Source organism: Mustelus asterias, chromosome 8, assembly GCF_964213995.1.
Source record: "Mustelus asterias chromosome 8, sMusAst1.hap1.1, whole genome shotgun sequence".
In the NCBI taxonomy this organism is placed as follows: domain Eukaryota; kingdom Metazoa; phylum Chordata; class Chondrichthyes; order Carcharhiniformes; family Triakidae; genus Mustelus; species Mustelus asterias.
Window position 1 is genome coordinate 61017332 of NC_135808.1, and position 26812 is coordinate 61044143.

Genomic DNA, 26812 nt, shown 5'->3' on the forward strand with positions numbered 1-26812 from the left:
TGCCACCTTCACCAATCTCAGTGTCTCCATGTCTTCCCTTGTGAACATTTCCAGAAAGTAATAGCTAAGTGATTCTACGCTCTTGCCTTCATTCTCAATTATTCCACCGTTTTAATCTTTGACCACTAGTCAAAGTGATCCCTAACCACTTATTTGCAATGTGAGACTGAAGAATGTTAATGACTGTGCTAAATGCTCCTCACCATATTCCTCCCTGAACACATTATTAAACACCTGTTAATATTTTATTGCACACCTTATCTTTTTCCTGCAGGGTTACATGATAGGACAGAATTTGATGTCAAGATAATGATGAAACATTCACTGTTGTATGTGCGTAAATGTTACAACGGCTTCAGGTGAAGGGCAGAGACCTGGTTAAATGTGAATATCCCAAAGTTGCTGTTCAATCAGTGCTAATGTGGTTTTCGCTTCACAAAAATGTCTGCCTCGACACTGAAAAACATTGAATAGTATGGGGATAATGTATGGACATGGTAGACGTAGGCCGGAATTCTCCGGTCTCGTTCAACCTGCACCCGCTGCCAGCAAGAATGGAGAATTTTACACTCAGCCAGAAGTCTGTCCACTGAATCATAGAATCCCATAAAATGCCTACAGAGCAGAAGGAGGCCACTTGATCCATTGAGCCTGCACTGACAGCAATTCCACCCTGGTTCTATCGCTGTAACCCCACATATTTACCCTGTTAATTGCCCTGACACCAAGTGGCAATTCAGCATGGCCAAACAATCTAACCCACACATCTTTGTGCTGCGGGACTGGAGAATCCCAGCCACAGGCGAGGTCGGAGAATTGAAACTGTGAACGAAACATTTCACAGATAGTACATAGAAGTGGAAGGACCCTGTTAACAACATTATAATTGTTAACGACTACCAACCAAGCTCTCGAGCATCAAAAAATGAACTATTAAGGGTGTGGAGTCTTATTCTGTCAGATTTTGATCTTTTTGGGTAGATTTTTAAAATGTTACTTCATCCAACCTTGTGTCACAGTTAATTTCTCTTTCTGTACCTGATTTACCATTAAATTCACCACTTTTAATTAACTTTCCTTCTCAATTCTTGTGCTCCTGAAGTCATGTTGGCTTTAAGGAGTAATCATTTGATTGAGCTGCTCATTCAGCTTCTGGTTTCATTCACACAATCCCTACAGTGCAGAAGGAGGCCATTCGGCCCATTTAGTCTGCACCAACTCTCTGACAGAGCATCTCATCTAGGCCCTACCCTGCAACCCCACATATTTATCCTGCTAATCCCCCCTAAGTGACCTATCTTGGGACACTGAGGGACAATTTAACATGGCCAATCCACCTAACCTGCACCTCTTTTGGACTGTGGGAGGAAACCAGAGCATCCAGAGGAAACCCACGCAGACATGGGGAGAATGTGAAAACTCCACACGGACGGTCATCCCAGACTGAAATCGAATCTGGGTCTCTGGCGCTGTGAGGCAACAGTGCTAACCACTGTGCCACCGTGCACCCTACTGTTTTCCACATTCAGCCAATACCAACTTACACTTTCAACAACTTTATGGGCAAATGATTTTTAAGCTGAAATGTGCAGCAACAAATCTTTCTAATGGTGGATACCACTAGAAGCCCCGTTCCAGTAAGATCTGACCCAGAAATGATCTTTTGCTTCCTTCTTGTTGCATATCTTATGTAGCTCAGAGGAATACAGAGATGACACCAGTTTCCACAGCCACAGCGGCTGGCTTTCTGATAACTCGCCATTGGCCACAGGCAGGAATATCCAGTCCTGCCAAAGTTATTGGCCATTTGCTTTGCTCGCTGGTTGAGCCACCAGGAAACCGACCTTGGTGGATTGCCTTCGGAGGGACCGGAAGATCCTGCTGGCAGGAAGGGCCGGAAATTCCAGCTGTGTGTAACAGGCTGTCTTGGCTGTGTTTTTAAAGATCTGCTCTCTCCTTGCTTCTTGCAGTTTCCAACTGTTCCGCTTGCTTCTTTTCTCTGAGTCCATACCCAGGCATAACCAATCAAGCAAAGTGGGCATCAATTGTAAACAGACGCAAATAATCAACACAGAACAATCGAACACTACGCTTCTCTTTGGTCTTCTCAAGTCATCCATTTTGGAAGTTCCCTTCTTGTTTCAGTGAAAATCTTGCAGGTTAAAGTATGGTCCATATTCTCCCCTGCATATGCCCTATCACAACCCCAAACTTAATTGGAAGAATGCTAGCTCGTCCAAATTAAAAACCTTATCTATGCCTTTGTTACTTCCAAACCTGAGTATTCAAATGTTGTCCGGGCTCCCCTCGGACCTTCTACCCACCATAAACTTAAGCTGATACTGAACTCTGCTACCTGTAACCTAACTCACATCAATTCATCGTCATCCATCACCCCTGGATTGCTGACCTACATTGGGCCCCATTTCGACAATGGCTTCATTTTGAAATTCTCATCCTCACATTCACGTCTATCCGTGGACTCCCCCTTCTTGCTTCTGTAACCTCCTTCTACCCTTCAACCCTCTGAAATCTGTGCACCTGAAATCTTTCTGGTGCATTCTTGATCTTCATCGCTTCATCATGGGTAGCATTGATCTCAGTTGTCCTGGCCCTAACTTTGGAATTCCCACCCTAAACCTCTCTGCCTTTCTGTTCCTCTCACCTCATCTAAGATGGTCATTAAACCTACTCTCTTTGACCAGGTTTTTGATTGTCTATCCTAATGTGGCATGATAGAATGTTTTGATTGTGGTGCTTCTGTAAACTGCCTTGGGACTTTTCTATGGTGTCAAAATTACTATATAAATGCAAGTTGTTGTTGTTGAACCTAGTTTTAACATTCAAGGTGGCACAGTGTTTAGCACGGCTGCCTCACAGCGCCAGGGACCCAAGTTCAATTCTGGCCTTGGTTGACTGTCTGCATGGAGTTTGCACATTCTCCCCGTGTCTGCGTAGGTTTCCTCTGGGTGCTCCGGTTTCCTACCAGAGTCCAAAGATGCACAGGTTAGGTGGATTGGCCATATTAAGTTGTCCCTTAATGCCTAAAGATGTGTAGGTTAGGAGAATTAGTCTTGGTAAATGTGCAGGGTTATGGGGATAGGGTGGGTAGGTGGGCCTAGATAAGATGTTCTTTTGGAGAGTTGGTGCAGACTCAATGGGCCGAATTGCTTCCTTCTGCACAGTAGGGATTTTATGGATTCTACGGATCCTTGGTTAACTCCCAGATATTGTGCAACTTCTTACTTGGAGTTTGCTAATTAAAGAAAGGAACTTTGAATTATGGTACAGGATTTAAAGGCTTGAAGCGACTTAAAGGGGTTGCACCATCAATTTTCCTTTTGCCAGAGATGTTTCCTTCTACTTCAGGCCTGCACCAGGACAGGAAGCCCCAGGACTTATCATCCCTCCTCCCCAATGGACAAATAAGTAATGAATGTGCTTCTCCGTGATTCAAGGCAGCAGATGAGGAACACATTACAGCAGCATTGCCAGGAGGGTGGCAGGATACCTTGTTGGCACTCTTTTCAGTTAAACCAATTAAACTAAATTAAATAAACTGAAGGATAAAGCAAGAAGGGCAGCCCCTTAAAGATGAACCACGTGAAACAAAAACAAAGCACTAATGAAACTTAAAACGTTAAACTAAAAGGTGATCAATGGGGTCAATAACACACTCCATTCCCTGAGGTGCCCAATGGGCATGGAAGGCCTTGATGGTGCCCATGGACACCACACGCTCCCTCCCCAGGGCAGTGAATATAGCCATGGTAGGAGGGCACACAGTCAGGCTGGACAACCCCTTGGTCGCCCGCTGCCTGGACCTGTTGATGATGAGTTTGGCCAGGCCCAGGAGCAGCTTCATGAGGAGGTCCTTCCCTTTCCCCCTCTGCATTGGGTGGATATCATGTAGCCTCGTTGATGACCTTACCTGGCCAGAGGAGACAAGAGGAATCAGTGAATTGCACTACAGGAAGAAGGCATCCCATAATCTGACAGCACTGTGGGTGCACCTACACCACATGGACTGCTGCTTTTCAGGAAGATGGCTCACCATCGCTTTCTTCAGGTCAATTAAGGATAGGCAATAAATGCTGGCCTTATCAGCGATGACCATTTCCTGTGAGAAAATAAATAACAAACAACAGAATGAGAAAGGCCACAGGATCCAGGGTGAGGTAGCTAAATGGATACAAAATTGGCTTAATGGCAGAAGCCAGAAGGTGGTTGTAGAGGGTGGTTTTTCAAACTGGAGGCCTGTGACCAGCGGTGTGCCTCAGGGATCAGTGCTGGGTCCACTGTTATTTGTCATTTATATTAATGATTTGGCTGAGAATATAGGAGGCATGGTTAGTAAGCTTGCAGATGACACGAAGATTGGTGGCGCAGTGGAGTGAAGAAGGTTATCTCAGATTGCAACAGAATCTTGATCAATTGGGCCAGTGGGCTGACGAATAGCAGATGGAGTTTAATTTAGATAAATGCGAGGTGATGCATTTGAACCAGGGCAGGACTTACTTAGTTAATGATAGGGCATTGGGGAGAGTTATAGAACAAAGAGATCTAGGGGTACACGTTCATAGATTCTTGAAAGTGGAGTCACATGTGAACAGAGTGGTGAAGAAGGCATTCAGCATGCTTGGTTTCATTGGTCAGAACATTGAATACAGGAGTTGGGACATCTTGTTGAAGTTGTACAAGACATTGGTAAGGCCACACTTGGAGTACTGTGTACAGTTCTGGTTACCCTAATATAGAAAGGATATTATTAAACTGGAAAGAGTGCAGAAGAGATTTACTAGGATGTTACTGGGACTTGATGGTTTGAGTTATAAGGAGAGGTTGGATAGAGTGGGACTTTTTTCTCTGGAGTGTAAAAGACTGAGGGGTGATCTTTTAGAGGTCTATAAAATAATGAGGGGCATAGATCAGCTAGATAGTCAATATCTTTTCCCAAAGGTAGGGGAGTCTAAAATTTGAGGGCATAGGTTTAAGGTGAGAGGGGTGAGATACAAAAGTGTTCAGAGGGGCAATTTTTTTCACACAGAGGGTGGTGAGCGTCTGGAACAAGCTGCCAGAGGTAGTAGTAGAGGCAGGTATAATTTTGTCTTTTAAAAAGCATTTAGACAGTTACATGGGTATGATGGGTGTAGAGGGATATGGGCCAAATGCGGGCAATTGGGACTAGCTTAGGGGTTTAAAAATAAAGGGCGGCATACACAAGTTGGGCCAAAGGCCCTGTTTCCATGCTGTAAACCTCTATGACTCTAGGTAAGGGTATCTGACCTCTTCCCTCTAATCCAAAATGGAGGTAAAACCTTTGGAATGCTCAGAAGGTTGGGTGAGGACATCTGAGATGCAGAAAATACAGGGGCAGCTGCCAGGAAAGTAAGTGTGCAAGTGTCAGAGGATAAAGTCATGCAGAAAGAGCAAACAGGAGCTTATGGCACTTGAGAAAAAGAGCAAGGATAAATTTGTAGATTGCAATGGCTACTACTCTGTGTAATTTTAGGGACTCCATGATGGGAAAGGCATCAAAGTCAAAATGATAAAAAAGGACTTCCATTTATACAGCATCATTTACAGCCACAGAACATACCAAAGCATCCTACAGACAATTAAGTACTTTTGAAGCATAGTCATTGTTGTTGAATAGGAAACACAACATCCAGTTTGCACACAGCAAGGTCCCAGAAACTGCAATGTGGTAATGACAAGGTCACCTGTTTTTGTGATGTTGGTTGGAGGACATATGTTTCCCAGGGCAACAGAGATATCTCCTATGCTCTTCTTTTCAAATGCAAAAGAGCTCCGCCACCAGAATCTTTGCATCCACCTAGAGAGGAGAGATGGGGGCCGCAATTTTACATCTCATCCAAAAGACAGCACTTACAGCAGTGCAGATCTTCCTCAGTACTGCCCCGGAACGTCAGCCTTGATTTGTGTGTTTAAGTCTAGGAATGGTACTTGAACCCACAACCTTCTGTCTAAGAGACAAGAGTGCTGCCAACTGAGTACAGCTGACACACAAAGTGAGGGCGTGGTGCAAAATGACCCAGGGTGGAGTGATACAGGAGTGCAAAACTGGAGCAGTGAGGAGGGATGGAGACATTAGGACTAAATCCCCTGGAGTAGAGAGTATCAGTAGTGAACTATGAGATTTTGTTTTAAATCGTGAAGGGTTTTGATGGATTGAGTAGGGGAAGGCTATTTCCTTTGGTTGAGAAGTCAATGACCAGAGGTCATCAATTTAAAATTGTGACAGAGAAAGAGTAGAGAGAGGTGAAGCATAATCTCTTTACACACAGAATTTCTGGAGCGTGGAATGCTTTGCCACAGGGAGTGGTTCAAGCAGAACCATCACATCTTTTAAAGGAAAACTGAATAAATATTCGAAGCAGAGGCAGGTACGAGGCGATGGGGAGAAAGCAGGACAGTAGGATTAATCTGGATTACTCTGGCAAAGAGTCAGCACATTCATCACGAACTTGAATGGCTTCTTTCTGTAACATAAGATTTCTGTGTCTCTGTGGAAGGATTAAGGATTATTATGATCATTTTATTTTTGAGAGATTTTTTATTACATTTATTTGCTTTTCTTTTGGCTAGCTGTTCAGTTGATGCCTGTACTCAGTATTCAGTCACACACTGCCCAGAGTGCTTGTCTCCTTATCTGAGTGCTCCTTTCTGCTTGTCCATACTCAGTAATTCATTTGATTAAACACTACAGTATTATTTCACAGCTAGATTGTTATCAACTTTATAAATTTGAAATATATTCATTGCAGAGTGATGCTATTTTAATATTAATGAGGTACAATTTATATCACCTCCAGATGCTAATGTTCCTGTACCCTTGTTAGAATTCTACCCTTGGTTTTATATTGCCTCTCCTTATTCTTCCTACCAGAATGTATCACTTCACACTTATCTGCATTAATTTTCAGCAGCCACATCTATCCATCCCACTCGCCTATCTATGCACTTTTGAAATGTGTCACTATCTTCCTACAGTTCACAACACTTCCATGTTTTGTCTCACTTGCATATTTTGAAACTGTGAAGACTAGGTCATGAATTTTTATCAAGAGAAACAGTGGTCTTGGTACCAATCACTGAAGACTCTCAAAAAAAACAATCATTCGCCATGACTCCCTGTTTCCTGCCACTCAACCACTTTTTTATCCTTGCTGCCGCTGTCCCTTTCATTCCATGGGGTCTAACTTTGCTCACAAGTCGACTAAATAGCACTTTATCAAAGGCCTTTTGCAAGTCCATCTATACAGCAGCAACCACATTACCCTCATCAATCCTTTCTGTTACCTCATCAAAAAAAAACAATCAAGTTAGTTAAATATGATTTGCCTTCAACAAGTCTGTACTGGTTTAATTTAATTAATCTACTGCTGGTTTTCTTTAATTAATCAACACCTGTCCAAGTGATGGTTAATCTTGTCCAAGATCATAATCGATTATAGCTTTCCCACCACCGTGATTAAATTTGCTGATCTTTTGTTGCTGGGTTTAATCCTTTTATGAATAAGGGTGTAACATTTCCAATTCTCTCGTTCTCTCAGTCTAAGGACAATTAAAAGTTTATAGCCAAAACCACCACCATTTCCTTCCTTACTTCAGTACTTCCTTCCTCAGTATCCTCAGAGATGACAGATTCAGTCCGGGTGACTGATCAATGTTAAATACAGCCAATCTTTCTTTTACCTCTTCTTTATCAATATTTGGCTCATCCTGCATTTTATTTACACCTCCTTCAACATGATGTGGACAGCATCTTCTTCCTTGATAAAGGCAAATGCAAAGTACTCATTTAGTACGTTGGCCATCCCTTTTGCCTTCATGTGTAGATCCTCCTTTTTGTCCCTAATCAGTCGCACCTCTCATCTTACTGACCTTTTACTATTTATATGCCTATAGAAAACTTTTGGATTCACCTTTTGGGTTCACTTTTATGTTACCTGCCAGTCTCTTCTCACACTTTCAATCTGCCTCCCTCATTTCCTTTTCTGTCTGAACTTTCAATATTGACAACCTCTCATCTGTCATATGCAGCCTTTTTCTGCTTTATCTATATCTCTCTCGTCATTCAGTGAGCTCTGGCTTTGCTGGTCCTAATTCTTCCCTCATGGGAATGTATCTCGACTATCTCCTCTTTAAAGGCATCTGACTGAGTTGTTATATTTTATCTGGGCCATACCTATTTTTACCCACTGAAATTAGCCCTCCTCTATTCAAGTATTTTTCCTCACGCTTGCTCCTTATCCTTTTCCACAGCCAGCAGAAACATTTTGATACTATGATCACTGCCCTATAAATGTGTCCCTGTTGGCAATTGATTAAGTGGGCACCCACCATCTCCAGCACTGGAATATTCTTGATAATGAATATTGTCACCTGCTCCTCCTTTCTTCCCTTTGCTATCTTTCCTGAACGCTTTCTCTCCAGGAATAAGTAGTAGCCAGCCTTGTGCTTTCTTTGAGCTAATCTCCACTACTGTCACAACATCGTTCTCTCATGTGACCATCTGCATTTGAAGATCTCCAACTTATTTATCAAATTTGTGATGATAGTGCACAATGCTTCCAAGTTTCCTATGATAACGTAGAACTTCAAAAGGACATGGATCAGTTGGTGGGGTGGGCGGATGGGTGGCCGATGAAATGTAATGCAGTGAAGTGTGAAATGATTCATTTTGGTTGGAAGAACATGGAGAGGCAATATAAAATAAAGGGTACAATTCGAAAGTGGGTGCAGGAGCTTGGTGCATATGTGCGCAAATCATTTGAAGGTGACAGGCTGGGAAAGCATAAAGTATTCTGAACTTTATTAATAGAGGCATAGAGCTCAAGAGCACAAGGTGATGTTAAAATGGTATAAAACGCTGGTCTGCCTTCAATTGGAGTATTCATGCAATCATAGAATCCCAACAGTGCACATGGAGGCTATTTGGCCCATTGAGCCTGCACTGACAGCAATCCCACCCAGGCCCTATCCCCATAACCCCATGTATTTATCCTGCTAATCCCCCTGACACTAAGAGGAAATTTAGCATGGCCAATCCACCTAACCCTAACATTTTTGGAGTGTGGGAGGAAGCCAGAGCACTCAGTTTCACCTCACTATTCGCGAGTTCCACCTGTGTGTGTGTGTGTGTTTGTGCTATGAGTGTGTGTGTGTGTATATATGTTTACATCTGAGTGTGTCTGTGTATATGTATTGGAGCTTTAAGCTCATAATGAGGACCTGAACAGCCAGTCACCTGCTGAAATTGCCTTGGTGCTGGTTTCTGACAAAAATACTTCCCCAGCAACAATCTCCTCCACACTGCACTCTGTGGTTACAAAGCTTTAATGCTAAAAGCAGGATGTACTCACCTCCTTTGATCCCATCTAACAGGTTAGGTTGGGCTGATCTCTGCTGACTTTTAATCATGTGCGCAACCTACCTGATTGGTATTGCAGTGATGAGGTATCCAGGTTGGAATCAGGATCAAGGGTCTGTCGCAATCTTTGAGACACACTGCTCCAAGAAGATTACTGGAGGTGAATGTGCATTTCTATTGGCACAATCTTATAGTTTAGATACCTGCTCTTCAATGTGACTCATGGGATTAAGGCTTTAAACTAAAAGGTGGAAGAGGGCTCAGTTGAAGGAAGATTTAGAAGCCTAAACAAAATTATAGATCTGGTATTGTATAATGTGACAGTTTTAATTAGTGATCACATTGTAAAAAGATCCTCTGGGAAAAAGTGATCATAATACAATTGAGTTCCATAATTTGAAAGCAATAGTACAGTTCAAACCAAGAATCTTAAAATTTAGCAAATCCAATTATAGGTATGAGGAGCGAGATGGCTAAGGCTTATTGGGTGAAAAAAAAGAAATTATATGACTTTAACTAAACAACTGAAACATTAAAGAAATAATTCAAAATGATCAACAAAAGTACATTCCATTAAAAAGCAAAAACTCAACAAGAACCATCTGTGGATTAATAGGGAAGTTCCAGACAGCATTATATTGAAAGAGGAAGCTTATAGTTTTGCAAAGAATAGTAGCAAACTTGAGGATTGTGGGTGTTTTAGAAACCAGCAAAGAGTGACCAAAAATTTGATAACAAGTGAAAAAATAAGAGTATGAAAGTAAACTAACCAGGAATATGAAAACAGGTTCTAAGAGTTTTATAAGTACAGTATATGGAAAGGAGGAGAGGAGTAATGCACTCAGAAAATCATAGTCTGATGAGACAAAATCAACATGGTTTTCCAAGAAGGATATAATGATGAAATGGAACCAAATGTGTGTGGTGTTCTTGGATTTCTAAAAGGCATTTGATAAGGTGCCACACAAGTTTAATACACAAGGTAGGAGCTCGTGATGCTAGTGGGAATGTATTAGTGTAATTGGAGGATTGATTAACGGACAGGGGGCACAGAGTAAAGAAAATGGGGAACCAAAAGAGAAAACACTGGAAAATCTCAGCATGTCTGGCAGCATCTGTCAGGAGAGAAAAGAGCTGACGTTTCGAGTCCAAACGACCCTTTGTCAAAGCTTTATTGGTTTCAGATTCCAGCATCTGCAGTAATTTGCTTTTATAAAAAAAATGGGGAATTCTCAAGTTGACAGGCTGTAACTCGAGCAGTACAGGATCAGTGTGGGGGCCTCAATTAGTTACTATCCACATTAATGACTTACGAAGAGACCAAGCGTAATGTATCTAGGTTTGCTGACGATACAAAGTAAACTGTGAGGAGGACAAAAAGAGGATGCAAAGAGATATATACATATTAAACAAGTGAGCTTTATATAGCAGATGGGGTATAATGTGAGATTATTCACTTTAGTAGGGAGAATAGTAACACAAATATCTTTTAGAAGTGGGTGGGATTTTTCTCCCACCATGCAGCAAGATGGCAGAGGCAGGAGCCAGTGCACTGCTCGCTGCCAATGTCATAGAATCCCTACAGTGCAGAAGCAGACCATTCGGCCCATCGAGCCTGCACCAACAACAATCCCACCCATCCCCCATCCCTGTAACCACCCCATATTTACCCTGCTAGTCCCCCTGACACTGAGGGGCAATTTAGCATGGCCAATCCACCTAATCTTGCACATCTTTGGACTGTGGGAGGAAACTGGTGCACCCGGAGGAAACCCACGCAGACACGGGGAGAATGTGCAAACACCACACAGACAGTGACCTGAGGCCAGAATTGAACCTGGGTCCCTGGAGCTGTGAGGCAGCAGCGCTAACCACAGTGCCACCATGTTCACAATGAGGTTTCCCGTTGAACTCACCCCTCACTACCGGGAAACCCACGGGGGTGAGCTAACGGCGCACTGTAAGATCCCGCCAATGTGAATGGTAGCAAAATTTCTGCGAGCATGTAATTTAGCAGTTGGTTTCAGAGCGACTGGCTTACTCATACAAGGAACATGGGAAGTTAAACATTCAAGTACAGCAAGCAGTAGGAAAGCAAATGGCATTTTGACCTTTGTTGAAAGAGGATTGGAGTACAAGAATAAGGAAATGTTCCTACAATGGTGCAAGGTTTTGGTGAGACCACACGCTGGAGAACTGTGCACAGTTTGGATCTCCATATCTAAGGAAGGATATTCTTGAATTGGAGGTGTTTCAGTGAAGGTTTACCAGATTGGTTCCTAGGATGAGAGAGTTGCTTGATGATGAGAGGCTTGAGGGTCTATATTCTCTGTCATTGAGAAGAATGAGAGATGGTTTAATTGAAACATTCATGATTTGGAATGGGCTGCTCAGACACTGACAGGTTGTTTCCCCTGACGGGGGAATCAAAGGGGCATGGTTTCAGGGTAAGCTTAGAACCGAGATGAGGAGAAACTTATTCAAATTCAAAGTACTGTGAATGGTGGAATATCTCTATCTCAGTGATGCGCCATTATTGAATATATTTGAGGCTGAGATGGGAAGATTTCGGCAGGATTTTCCAGCCACGCTCGCCCTTAGACTGGAAAATCTCATTCAAAGTCAACGGGCTTTTCATGGTCCTTTCCTGCCCGCTATGATTCCTGTGGCAGGTGGGATTGGAAAAGTCCACTCCTGATCGCTCGGAGAATCAAAGATACCTGGCGGGAGAGTGAAGTTGAGGCAGAAGATCAGCCATGATCTTATTGAATGACAGGAGTCTCGAGGGGTCGAATCTGCACCTGCTCAAATTTCTTATGTTCAATAGCTTACAGTCACTAGCTTATCTAATGAGCACTGAGGTAGGTTCAACAGGGTCATTTAGGGGACAGGGTTTTTCTCCACTGATGAAATTGGTTAAGTCATTCTTAGATAACAGGACAACTTCTACTCGTTTCATCAGGTGTCAACATCAACCGGATGTCAGATGGAACGCCCGCTAGATTGTGATTAAAGCTTCATGTACTCTGTCCTGTCAAGCGCTTCTGAGGCAGATGGAGCATCGAGCAATGCAGGCTGAATCTGCCTCTCTGATGCCCTAACAATGTACCTAATATCCCCCAAACAAGGAAGAGCACAGCTTACTGTAACGGCCTAACATTTCCATTCCCAGCTCCAGCCACCCTCATCACCTCTCTCAGCAAGATTATTGATTTCATGCCACTTATGCAGTGCACCAGGGGTTTACTTTTGGCTGTGGATTACAAAATGGGTTGTTATTCCTCGTTTATTTAATGCACAGCCTCCGCAGTTGTCAAAGGCACTTTTACCTTTCAGATATATTATTGCAGGCTTGTTCTCATGGCTTTTACATTTTCATTGACTTCCAGTCTCTGTACTGAAGTACTGCCCACAGCTTTAAGGTGCTGCATCTTACTCCTGTATTCAGCTGGAAGTAGGTCTGTCTCTTGGGTTCTGTACAGACAGGGTAATGGATCCTAATCCCACATTTTTTAGGGATTTGGATCCTACTCTAGTTTCATGTGCAGATTTGGCCCTTGGATCTTTCAGAGGTGTAGTTCCTGGGCCACTGCCCTGAGGGCAGGCGGTTCAAATGCTAAATACCACAGGAGTTGCTACCAGAAGGTGGTCTGTGGAGGAACTATTGTAAAGGGACAGCTAAACCCTAAACACTACTTCGTGTTTCCCTCCCTACCTCCTCGTCTAACCAAAAAAAAGATGTTGGGAGGACCACAAGAAAGGGAAAGGTGAGTTGACATTCTTTTATCCTTTTACCTGTATGAGGGCAGTATGGCAGTTAGGGCATTGGTATGCTCCTCCTGCCAGATGTGGGAAATTAGGGAGCAATCTAGTCTCCCTGACAACTTTGTCTGCAGGAAGTGTGTCCAGTTGCAGCTCCTCACAGATCGCATTGTTCGGTTGCAGCGGCAGGTGGATGCACTGCGGAGCATACAGGAGGCAGAGAGTGTGATAGACACTAGTTACAGGGAGGTTGTCACACCACAGGTTCAGACAGGTAGATGGGCGACTGCCAGACGAGGCAGGCAGGTAGTGCAGGAGTCTTCTGTGGCTATTCCCCTTTCAAACAGGTATACCATTTTCGATACTGTTGAGGGAGATAGCCTGTCAGGGGAAGATACCAGCAGCAGCCAGGCCTGTGGCACCACACCTGGTTCTGCTGTAGAACAGGGTCGGGCAAAGAGCAAGCGAGCAGTAGTGATAGGGGACTCGCTAGTTAGAGGCACAGACAGGCTTTTTTGTGGCCGCGATCGAGACTCCAGGATGGTGTGTTGCCTCCCTGGTTCCAGGATCAAGGACGTCTCTGAGCAGTTGCAGGACATTCTTAAGGGGAAGGGTGAACAGCCAGAGGTCATTGTACATATTGGTACCAATGATATAGGTAGGAAAAGGGATGAGGTCCTGAAGTGTGAATATAGAGAGTTAGGCAGAAGGCTAAAGTTTAGGACCTCGAAGGTAGTAAATTCTGGACTACTACTGGTGCCACGTGCTAGTGAGAGTAGGATTAGGCAGATGAATGCATGGCTTGAGAGCTGGTGCAGGGGGCAGGGATTTAGATTTTTGGATCATTGGGATCTCTTCTGGGGAAGGGGGTGACCTGTTCAAGAGGGACGGGTTACACATGAACTGGCGGGGAGATTTGCAAGAGCCACTCGGGAGGATTTAAACTAGTTTGGCAGGGGGTGGGACCCAAAACAGTAGGGAGACAGAAGAGAAGGTTGAGGACAGCACAAGAAATTAAAGAGAGCACATTAAGTAGTAAAGGCAGTGTCAGTAATCCTAGTACCAGACAGATCAGGCAAAAGTAGAGCAGAGAGCAAGGAAAGTCCAGATTAAACTGCATTTATTTCCATGCAAGAGGCCTGACGGGCAAGGCAGATGAACTCAGGACATGGATGGGTACGTGGGATTGGGATATTATAGCAATTACTGAAACATGGCTAAGGGAGGGACAAGACTGGCAGCTCAATGTTCTAGGGTACAGGTGCTAAAGGAAAGATAGAAACAGGAGGTAAGAGAGGAGGGGGAGTTGCACTTTTGATTAGGGAAAGCATCACGGCCGTACTGAGAGGGGATATATCCGAGGGTTCGGCCACTGAGTCTATATGGGTAGAACTGAGAAATAAGAAGGGGGAAATCACTTTGATAGGGTATTATAGGCCCCCAAATAGTCAGCGGGAAATTGAGGAGCAAATATGTAAGGAGATTACAGATAGCTCCAAGAAAAATAGGGTGGTAATAGTCGGAGATTTTAACTTTCCCAACATCGACTGGGACAGCCATAGTATTAGAGGCTTGGATGGAGAGAAATTTGTTGAGTGTATTCAGGAGGAATTTCTCATTCAGTATGTGGATGGCCCGACTAGAGAGGGGGCAAAACTTGACTTCCTCTTGGGAAATAAGGAAGGGCAGGTGACAAGTGTTAGTGAGGGATCACTTTGGGACCAGTGACCATAATTCTATTAGTTTTAAGACAGCTATGGAGAATGATAGGTCTGGCCCAAAAGTTAAAATTCTAAATTGGGGCGAGGCCAATTTTGATGGTATGAGGCAGGAACTTGCAAAAGTTAATTGGAGGAGCCTGTGGGAAGGGAAAGGGACATCTGGTAAGTGGGAGGCTTTCAAAAGTGTGTTAACCAGGGTTCAGGGTAAACACATTCCTCTTAGAGTGAAGGGCAAAGCTGGTAGAAGTAGGGAACCCTGGATGACTCCAGGGATATTGAGGCCCTGGTCAAGAAAAAGAAGGAGGCACATGATATGCATAGGCAGCTGGAATCAAGTGAATCCCTTAAAGAGTATAGGGGGTGTAGGAGTAGAGTTAAGCGAGAAATCAGGAGGGCAAAAAGGGACACGAGATTGTTTTGGCAAATAAGGCAAAAGAGAATCCAAAGAGATTCGACAAATACATAAAGGCCAAAAGAGTAAATAGGGAGAGAGTAGGGCCTCTTAAGGATCAACAAGTTCATCTATGTGCAGTTCCACAAGAGATGGGTGAGATCCTGAATGAATATTTCTTATCAATATTTACTGTTGAGAAAAGCAGAGGGAACTTGGGAAACATACGGAACTTGGGGAAATAAATAGTGATGACTTGAGGAATGTACATATTACAGAGAAGGAGGTGCTGGAAGTCTTCAAGCCCATCAAGATAGATAAATCCCCGGGACCTGATGAAGTGTATCGCAGTACATTGTGAGAGGCTAGGGAGGAAATTGCGGGTCCCCTAGCAGAGGTATTTGAATCATCGATAGTCACAAGTGAGGTGCCTGAAGATTGGAGGGTGGCAAATGTTGTGCCTTTGTTTAAAAAGGGCTGCAGAGAAAAGCCTGGGAACTTCAGGCCGGTGAGCCTCACATCTGTGGTGGGTAAGTTGTTGGAAGGTATTTTGAGAGACAAGATCTACAGGCATTTAGAAACGCAAGGACTGATTAGGGACAGTCAGCATGGCTTTGTGAGTGGAAAATCAAGTCTCACAAATTTGATTGAGGTTTTTGAAGGGGTAACCAAGAAGGTAGATTATGGCAGTGCAGTTGATGTTGTCTACATGGACTTTAGTAATGCCTTTGACAATATACCGCACGGTAGGTTGTTGTATAAGGTTAAATCTCACAGGATCCAGGGTGAGGTAGCTAAATGGATACAAAATTGGCTTGATGACAGAAGCCAGAGAGTGGTTCTAGAGGGTTGTTTTTCAAACAGGAAGCCTGTGACCAGCGGTGTGCCTCAGGGATCAGTGTTGGGCCCACTGTTAATTGTCATTTATATTAATGATTTGGCTGAGAATATAGGAGGCATGGTTAGTAAGTTTGCAGATGACACCAAGATTGGTGGCATAGTGGACAGTGAAGAAGGTTATCTCGGATTGCAACGGAATCTTGATCAATTGGGCCAGTGAGCTGACGAATGGCAGATGGAGTATAATTTAGATAAATATGAGGTGATGCATTTTAGTAGATTGAACCAGGGCAGGACTTACTCAGTTAATGGGAGGGCGTTGGGGAGAGTTACAGAACAAAGAGATCTCGGGGTACATGTTCATAGCTCCTTGAAAGTGGAGTCATAGGTGAACAGAGTGATGAAGAAGGCATTCAGCATGCTTGGTTTCATTGGTCAGAACATTGAATGCAGGAGTTGGGACGTCTTGTTGAAGTTGTACAAGACATTGGCAAGGCCACACTTGGAATACTGAGTACAGTTCTGGTCACCCTATTATAGAAAGGACAATATTAAACTGGAAAGAGTGCAGAAGAGATTTACAAGGATGCTACCAAGATTTGATGGTTTGAGTTATAAGGAGAGGTTGGATGGACTGGGACTTTTTTCTCTGGAGCGTCGGAGGCTGAGGGGTGATCTTATAGAGGTTTAAAGTAATGAGGGGCATAGATCAGCTAGATACTCAATACCTTTTCCCAAAGGTAGGGGAGTCTAAAACTAGAGGACAAGGTCTAATGTGAGAGGGGAGAGATACAAAAGGGTGCTAAGGAGCAATTTTTTCACACAGAGGGTGGTGAGTGTCTGGAACAAGCTGCCAGAGGTAGTAGTAGAGGCAGGTACAATCTTGTTTTCTAAAAAGCATTGAGACAGTTATGTGGGTAGGATGGATATAGAGGGATATGGGCCAAATGCGGGCAATTGGGACTAGCTTAGTGGTAAAAACTGGGCAGCATGGTCAAGTTGGGCCGAAGGGCCTCTTTCCATGGTGTTAAACTCTATGACTCTATTGCTTCACATTGAAGAATGTGAGCTTAAACGAACAATCCACTTCCAAAATGTTATTCCTTAGGAAAGGGAATGGTACCAGACGACTCGTGAACAACTAATATTACTCCTATATTTAAAAAGATAAAAAATAGTCCATTAAGCCCTTTGAGCCTGCACCGCCATTCATTATGATCATGGCTGATCTTCCAATTCAAAAGCCTGATCCTGCCTTCCCCTTTGATCTCCTTCACCATTTAACCATTTTCTGCACTCCATGGACTTGAGGTCATCCCAACTTTCGATCAGTTGGCTTAATGTAATCATAATGTAATCTTTGTTCCAAGATGTTGTGGAAAAAGTTCTAGAAGCTGAAAAGATGATAAAGAGCAGTTGGCATTCATTTCAAAAAGGAAGACCATGCTTTACCAACCTTATTGATCTTTTTTCAGGAGTATTAGAATGAGTAGACAAGGGTAATAAAATAGTGTCGTATATTTGGAATTTCAAAAGGCCATCTGTAAGATTCTGCATGGTAGACTCATGACTAAAGTTAGGATATACAAAGAACAAAGAAAATTATAGCACAGGAACAGGCCCTTCGGCCCTCCAAGTCTGGACCGACCATGCTGCCCGACTGAACTAAAACCCCACCCTTCCGGAGACCATATCCTTCTATTCCCATCCTATTCATGTATTTGTCAAGACGCCCCTTAAAAGTCACTATCGTATCTACTTCCACTACTTCCCCCAGCAGTGAGTTCCAGGCACCCACCACCCTCTGTGTAAAAAACTTGCCTCGTACATCTCCTTTAAACTTTGCCCCTTGCACCTTAAACGTAAGCCCCCTAATAATTGACTCTTCCACCCTGGGAAAAAGCTTCTGACTATCCACTCTGTCCATGCCCCTCATAATCTTGTAGACTTCTATCAGGTCACCCCTCAACCTCAGTCATTCCAGTGGGAAAAACCAAGTTTCTCCAACCTCTCCACATAGCTAATGTCCTCCACACCAGGCAACATCCTGGTAAATCTTTTCTGTACCCTCTCCAAAGCCTTGACACATCCTTCTGGAAGTGTGACGACCAGAATTGAACACTATATTCCAGATGCGGCCCAACTAAGGTTCTGTAAAGCTGCAACACGACTTGCCAATTTTTAAACTTAGTGCCCGGCCGATGAAAGCAAGCATGCCGTATGCCTTCTTGTCTACCTTCTCCAACTGTGTTTCCACTTTCAGTGACCTGTGTACCTGTACACCCAGATCCCTCTGCCTATCAATGCTGTTAATATACAGTTCTGTACTTAATATACAATTCTGCCATTTACTGTATATTTCCCCATCTGTATTAGACCTTCCAAAATGCATTACCTCACATTTGTCCGGGTTAAACACCATCTGCCATCTCTCTGCCCAAGTCTCCAATCAATTTATATCCTGCTGTATCCTCTGACGGTCCTCATCACTATCCACAATTTCACGAACCTTTGTGTTGTCTGCAAACTTACTAATCAAACCAGTTACATTTTCCTCCAAATCATTTATATATATTACAAACAGCAAAGGTCCCAGCACTGATCCCTGAGGAACACCACTTGTCACAGCCCTCCATTCAGAAACGCACCCTTCCACTGCTACCCTCTGTTTTCTATGACTGAGCAAGTTCTGTATCCATCTTGCCAGCTCACCTCCGATCCTGTGCGACTTCACCTTCTGTACCAGTCTGCCATGAGGGACTTTGTCAAAGGCCTTACTGAAGTCCATGTAGACAACATTGACTGCCCTACCCTCATCAATCATCTCCGTCACTTCCTCGATCAAGTTAGTGAGACACGACCTCCCCTTCACAAAACCATGTTGCCTCTCGCTAATATGTCCACTTATTTCCAAGTGGGAGTAAATCGTGTCTCGAAGAATCCTCTCCAATAATTTCCCTACCACTGATGTAAGGCTCACCGGCCTGTAATTACCTGGATTATTCTTACTACCTTTCTTAAACAAAGGAACAACATTGGCTATTCTCCAATCCTCTGGGATCTCCCCTGTTGCCAGTGAGGACACAAAGATTTCTCTCAAGGCCCCAGCAAATTATTTCCTTGCTTCTCTCAGTATTCTGGGGTATATCCCATCAGGCTCTGGGGACTTGTCTACCTTAATGTTTTTCAAGAACCCCAATATCTCCTCTTTTTTGATCTCAACATGACCCACACTATCTTCACATCCTTCCCTCAACTCATCATGCACCAAATCCTTCTCTTTGGTGAATACTGACGCAAAGTACTCATTTAATACCTCGCCCATTTCCTCTGGCTCCACACATAGATTCCCTCCCCTGTCCTTTGAGTGGACCAACCCTCTCCCTGGCTACCCTCTTGCTCTTTGTCTAAATGTATAAAAAGCCTTGGGATTTTCCTTAATCCTGCTGACCAATGACTTTTCGTGACCCCTTTTAGCCCTCCTTACTCCTTGCTTAAGTTTCTTTCTACTTTCCTTGTATTCCACACTTAAGTCATGTGTTCCCAGCCTCCTAGCCTTGACAAATGCTTCCTTTTCCTCTTTGACTCGATATGTGGAGTCAGGCAGCAACCCGCAGGATGGGTAGCAAGCTTGCTATAAAATAGAAGACAGAGAGTGGAGGCTAAAGGTTGTTATTCATTCGAGCACAACTGTGGAAATGGTGGTCCACAGGGATTGGTGCTTGGATGGTGTTGTTTACCATTTGCATAAAAGATTTGGGCACAGGTGACAGAAAAATTCAAAATTTGCATTTGAGGCCATATTGGGTTTATAATTCTTACTGGGGGAGATTCAACAAAATTCGAGAAGCAATTGATAAGCGTGCAAAACGGACATATAATCCACAAATAAATTTCAACGAAGGCAAGTCTGACAGAGGTGTGATGGGACAAATGACCTCCTTTTGTGCATTGCCTCACCACCGCTTCTCTCAAACACTCCATATTCTTCAAATTGTCACATCGAGTACTGGAGAAGCAGAAATTTCTTCCAAATAAAATCTTTTTTTTTATTCCCGCAACTAAGTCTGTTCCTGATCGACGAGCTACCTCCCTTTTCCTGACAACTGCCCAAGCCTGAACCAAACAGTTCTCGACCTTGCAATAATTGACCTGAGACCACATCTCTGTGTCAATACTAATGCAGTCTATTTCCCACTTATAAAATCACCCAACTCTGCGCTCAACTCACCTGCTGCTGAAACCTTTGCCTTTGTTATCTCGAGACTTGACTGAGTGACTCCGTTTTCTGCACTCCATGAACTTGGGATCATCGAAAATTCTAATTCACATCAGATCCTGTCTACCCTTCACACCTCTGGTCACTCAGTCACATTGGCTCCTTGTTCAGCAAGATCTTGATTTTAAAATTCTCATCCTGATTTTCAAATCCCTCCAGGGTTTTGCCCCCCTACTTATCTTTGCAATCTCCTTCAGCCCTACAACCCTCCAGGGTATCTGTCCCCCTCCAGTTCTGAGGACCCCTGATTCCAATTGCTCCATATTTGGGGGGGCATGCCATCAGCTGCCAAGACTCGAGGCTCTGGAAGTTCCTCACTGAATCTCTGCAACTCTTCAACTTTCCTTTATCCTTTAAAATGCACCTAAAAACCTAACTGTTTGACTAAAGTTTGGGTTATCTGCCAATATTTGCTTTATAATGCTCCTGGGAAGCACCTTGGGGCATTTTACAGCATTAAATACAAGCTTTTGCTGCTGTTGTCACATCATTTTTTGCAAGATTTTGCTACTTTTTGTATTCTGTAATTCTAAGTGTGATGTACATTTTAGTAGCAAGAATAAGGAGGTCACAAACTTCTTGGAAATTAACGCTCCAAGTGAAGAGGAACAAAGTAATCTGGGGGTATTATTTTATCAAAAACTAGAAGAGATAACATAATAAGGTTAAGACACCTTATTTAGAACTGAAACGCAGAGAAGTCCATGTTAACCTTGTAAAAAGCCTTGATGAATTCACACACTCACTACTCTGCACAGTCTGGTCTCCATATTAGAGAAAAAGATATAAAGGCATTGAAGGTAGTGCAAGAAGATTTACATGGATGATGCTAGAACTGAGCAGTTGTACTCTAGTATGAGGGCTGTGCTCCGGTTTGACCTAATAAAGCCATGTAGTCAATAAAAACACTGAAGCCTGTCCATTTTTATATTTATTCACAGGTGTTCGGAGAGTTCTTGTTTTGACAATTTTAACATTTCAGAATGAGAGGCAACATTATTGAGACAAAAAGGATTCTCAGGGGGCTTGACAGGGTAGATGCTGAGAGATTGTTTCCTCGTGTATGAGAGTCTAGGACCAAAGAGCATAACCTCAGTTTAAAGGCTGAGATAGACAGATTTCTAATCAGTAAGGGAATCAAGGATTAGGGGGATAAGGCGGGAAAGTGGAGTTGAGGATTATCACATCAGATCAGTCACAATCTCATTGAATGACAGAGCAGACCCGATGGGCTGAATGGCTTACTTCTGCTCCTAATTGTTATGGGGTTTTTTAAGTAGCTAGTGGTAGGAAACAAATGACAATGACTAACTGATGTTAAGGAAACAGAGAGTAATGGTTAATTGATGTTTTTTGGGCTGGAAAATTATTTGTAGTGGAGTTCCCCAAGGGTTGATATTGGGACCTTGGTGTACAGGGAACAATTTCAATATTTGCAGATGATGCAAAAACTTAGAAGCATTGCGAACCACAAGGAGGACAGTGTAAAAGGACGTACACAATTTGGTGGAATAGACAGATAGGTGTCAGATAAAGTTCAATGCCGAGATGTGTGAGGTGGTACACATTGGTTGGAACAACATGGAGAGACAGTACAAAATAAAGGGTACAACTCGAAAGAGGGTGCAGGACCACAGGTGTACATGTGTATTCTGGGCACCACATTTTAGGAAGGATGTGAAGGCATTGGAGAGTGCCAAAGAAATTTAAACAAATGATTCCAGGGATGAGGAACTTCAATTATGAAGATAAATTGGAGAAGCTGGGACTGTTTTCCTTGGAGAAAAAATAAGGCTGAGAGGAGATTTGATAGAGATGTTCACAATCATGAGGGGCCTGGATGGGGTAAACAGGGGGAAACTTTTCCCGTTGGTGGTGGAAAGATCAAGAACCAGAGGGCACAAACGTATGCTAATTAGTTAGAAAAAAACAGATGCAATGTGAGGAAAAAATACTTTTTCCCACAGCAAATGATTCGGGTTTAGAATGCACTGCCTGAGAGTGGTGGAGGTAGGTTCAATCGAGGCATTCAAGAGAAAGTTAGATGATTATTTGAAATCAAAGACAACGTAGAATTTATGCAGTTCTACAACCTCAGTTCTGTGTTTCTCAGGTAATAAAAAACCTGTATCTAATAACATCATCAGTGAGTGTGAAGGACACATTAGTACTGATTTATTTTCAACTGATTGTCACAGAAAATACCTGGCGCTTTTCGGCAACATAGGCAACCATTGATTAATATGGTGGGCTGTAATGGAAATTCTGGGATCAGATCTGAACCCATTTCATTTTGGGGATTGAAGACTATGAGATGGGGTGTGAGGAGTGCAGATGGTATTCCGACATTTTCTGGATGGGCCTTTTTTTCCTGCATGTGTGTGCATGGGAGATGCATTCCAATACTTCGAGCAACTTAAGAGAGGGATGAATTTGAGTTCAAGTTTAAGTTTATTTATTAGTGTCACAAATAGGCTTACATTAACACTGCAATGAAGTTACTGTGAAAATCCCCTAGTCGCCACACTCCGGCGCCTGTTCGGGTACACTGAGGGAGAATTTAGCCTGGCCAATGCACCTAACCAGCACGTCTTTCAGACTGTGGGAGGAAACTGGAGTACCCGGAGGGAACCCACGCAGACACGGGGAGAACACGCAGACTCCACACAGACAGTGACCCAAGCCAGGAATCGAACTCAGGTCCCTGGCGCTGTGAGGCAGCAGTGCTAACCACTTGCCGCTTTGAGTGAGATGACTGGAGGTTTTAACCCTCTTCACCACAGGCTTCAGCTCCTTAGGGGTCTGTATTTGCTGATGCAGCTATTTCTGGCTGGATTGTGGGACTTGTGTTCTAGATTTTTCCCTCTTCCAAGGCAATGCCACCCAGCATCCTCAGCTGACCAATCACAGGCAGACACCAGAACTGTGACATTGGGCATTTCCTTGGTTATTCACCCAATCAGACACCTTAATGTGGGCAGAAATTCCCGAGGGAACTCCAGAATCCTGCAACCCTCCGCTAAAAGGATAGTGATCAATCAGGAGAGTCTCCGAGCAAGTTCCCAGCACGTCAGCACCATAGCCAATCCTGATTTTGTCTGATATCAGTGCATGGACACTTTAAGCCAAGGTTACTGTGCAGCAATTCAAAGTGAGGATTCTTGGCCAGTTTTCCTTTCTCTGTCCCAGGGCACTGAGGTCAACCACTACAGTCTGGCTGATTTGAGCAAAGAGGGAATCCAGTGAATGTCCTGGTCAGTTTGGCTCAGGGAGGGTGAGTCGGTGGAGGAAGCCTATACTTTTACAGAATAAAGTAGTGTTTAAAAAGTGGGAAGCACAATGTCTTTCTGCATCTGAGTGTGGGTGCATGCATGTGGACATACACACATGGGTTTTCAGTATTCCATTGTATATGGTGTCAATGCAGATAGATGCAGAGTCATTCATCTCCCATGGGTGGTGAGAGTGCATAATCAATTTTAACTACTGTTTGTTTTATGTTTTCAGCAAGTCTGGCACTTGACTATAGATGTGAACCACAGTAACCCAGTTATTTTTCTTTACTAATTGTCTCCACCTCTCGGCCTACCTTCATTAGCTCTTGAATGTGCTTCAAACCCTGGTTAAGAGACAGCTTTAGTTACCACAGCCAAGTGACCACAAGAACAGAAAGAGGCTATTCAGCTCCTCCAGCTTGTTCCATCAGTCAATTATACCATGGTTGACCCATAACAACTCAAACTACACACCTTGCTTCTTGTATAACAGAGGTCCATTTATCTCAATTTTGACATTTTTAATTGACCCCAAGCATTTCCCTCTTCTTAGGCATCCCAACTTTTGTATGTGGCCTCAGATATTGAATATCATCAGCTTGTATGTTCAGGCAACAACAGGCCCGGCCCATTCCCTCTCAGCATCTGCACATATCCACTACCAAGAAAGTTTTCTGGATATAGGAGGGTAAGATCCCTGCCCAATCTTTCCCCTTCCTAATGGCTGAAGATAACATCAGAAATCCCTCCAACTGACCTCAGTGAACTCTGCTCTCACCAGGTGTTGAGTTTGGGATCTTCCACTTCACAACAATACTGCTGCTGATTGGTTCAAATTTACATCCTCATATCCGAATCCCTCAATGACCTCAGATCTTTTTTATCCATCTTTAGCCTTCAGGTTTCCAAGACCTTGCAACTTGTGCATCCCTAATTTCTGCTTTTCGACAGTTAGATTTGATACTTTAAGTTGCCTGGTCCCTAAATTCCTGCATTTCCTCCCTAAACCTTTCCATCTTTCTTTTTTCCTTTAAAGTTTATTTATTAGTGTCACAAGTAGGCTTACATTAACACTGCAATGAAGTTACTGTGAAAATCCCCGAGTCACTACACTCCAGCGCCTGTTCGGGTACACTGAGGGAGAATTTAGCATGGCCAATGTATCTAACCAGCACGTCTTTTAGACTTTGGGAAGAAACCAGAGTAGCCGGAGGAAACCCATGCAGTCACAGAGAGAACGTGCAAACTCCACACAGAGTGACCCAAGCTGGGAATCGAACCCGGGTCCCTGACACTGTGAGGCAGCAGTGCTAACCACTGTGCCACCATGCTCCCTTGATGTCACTTCTTAAAACCTATCTACTTGACCAAGCTTCAATATCTGTTTATGGATCTCAGTGTCAAGTTTCGCTTCGTAAGGCTCCATTGAAATACATCAGGATATTTAACTTCTATGAAGGTGCTAAATACTGCAAGTTGTTTTTGTTAAAGTTCTTGGAGTCTTTGGGGAGAAGCAATCTGGTGTTTTCATGTCCGCCTCAGTAAGATGGTTGTTTTGGCTTTGTTTTCCTCTGCAGGGCGATGACCTATTGGCTCAACCGCATTCAGTCATTCCTGTATTGCACCGACAACGGCCTGGCTGGCGTATTCTCAGAGGAGACCAGGAGTTGCACTTGCCCCTATGACCAGTTGAGCTGCCAGAAGGCCATTCCCTGCTTGGTGGGCGAGGGAACCTCATGTGTGATGTGCGCCACCGACAACCGCACGCGCTGCGGGGCGTGCAACGTGGGCTACATGCTGGGCCAAGGGGCCTGCCGGCCAGAGGTTGCTGACCCCACTGAGCAGTACATTGGCTTTGAGACTGAGCAGGACCTGAGGGACATGGAGATCAGGTACCTGCTGCAGAAACGCGACAGCAAGATCATCGTGCCGGCCATCTTCATCAGCAACGACGTGCGTCTCAACAGTTGGTTTGACCCCTCCTGGAGGAAGCGCATGCTGCTCACTCTGAAGAGCAACAAGTACAAGACCAACTTTGTTCATATGATCTTAGGCATGACAATACAGATATGTTTGACTAAAAACAGTACTTTGGAGCCAGTGCTGGCTATCTATGTGAACCCTTTTGGAGGCAGTCACTCCGAGAGTTGGTTCATGCCGGTAAATGAGGACAGCTACCCAGACTGGGAGAGGACTAAAGTGGATGTGCCTCTGCAGTGTTACAACTGGACCCTGATGCTGGGCAACAAATGGAAGACGTTTTTTGAGACTGTCCACATCTACTTGAGGAGCCGCATCAAGTCAAGCAGCAACGATAGCCTGTACTACGAGCCGTTGGAGTTCATCGACCCCTCCAGAAACCTGGGCTACATGAAGATCAGCCACGCCCAGGTGTTTGGCTACAGCATGCACTTTGACCCTGACGCCATTCGGGATCTGATCCTGCAGCTGGACTACCCATACACCCAGGGGTCGCAGGATTCCGCCCTGCTGCAGCTGCTGGAGATACGGGACCGCGTGAACCGCCTCTCCCCCTACGGCCACCAGCGCCTGGATCTTTTCACCTGCTTGCTCCGCCATCGGTTGAAGTTGTCCACCAGTGAGGTGGTCAGAATTCAAGCTTCCCTCCAGGCCTTCAACGCCAAACTCATCAACTCGATCGAAAATGAAACCACCAAGTTATGCAGTTAACCGCACTCAACGTTCCCAGCACAACGCAAGAGTCAACCGGAGTTGATAATGGGGATTTTTTTTCTTTTTGGTGTTCTTTTGTGTGAAATTTGTTTGATTTAACTCTGGATTTCCCCCTTCAACAAGCACCTATCCTTAATCTGTACATCAGTGTTGGGGGAAACACCAAATCGCGGGAGCAAAAAGATGAGCAGAGGCCCTTTTCCTAACGGACTCCTTCAACATGAGCCTGAATATTCAACCAATATCATCATCCTATATTATTTCCAGGACTCTGTGATGCAAGTGGAATATTACATCAGGCTTCCTCCTGATTGGGAACAATGAACATTTCTTGAACACTAACCGGGTGGGGGAGTAATGCGTTGTGTCTGTACTTTTTTTAACAAGGGGGTGTTTAGAAATCTCACCCTATCCCTATTAATCTTCCTGATCCATGTTTCTGTAGCAAACACC

At 43.9% G+C, this 26812-nt stretch overlaps 1 protein-coding gene across 1 annotated transcript in view; it reads left to right on the forward strand.

Annotated features, from left to right (window-relative positions):
- The window catches only part of brinp2 (bone morphogenetic protein/retinoic acid inducible neural-specific 2), a 168967-nt gene extending 142611 nt beyond the window's left edge, over positions 1-26356 (forward strand). The window contains exon 7 of the mRNA XM_078219319.1: positions 25243-26356. Within this exon, the coding sequence (XP_078075445.1) occupies positions 25243-26356 (1114 nt within the window). The remainder of the gene's footprint in view (positions 1-25242) is intronic.
- Positions 26357-26812: the final 456 nt, after the last annotated feature.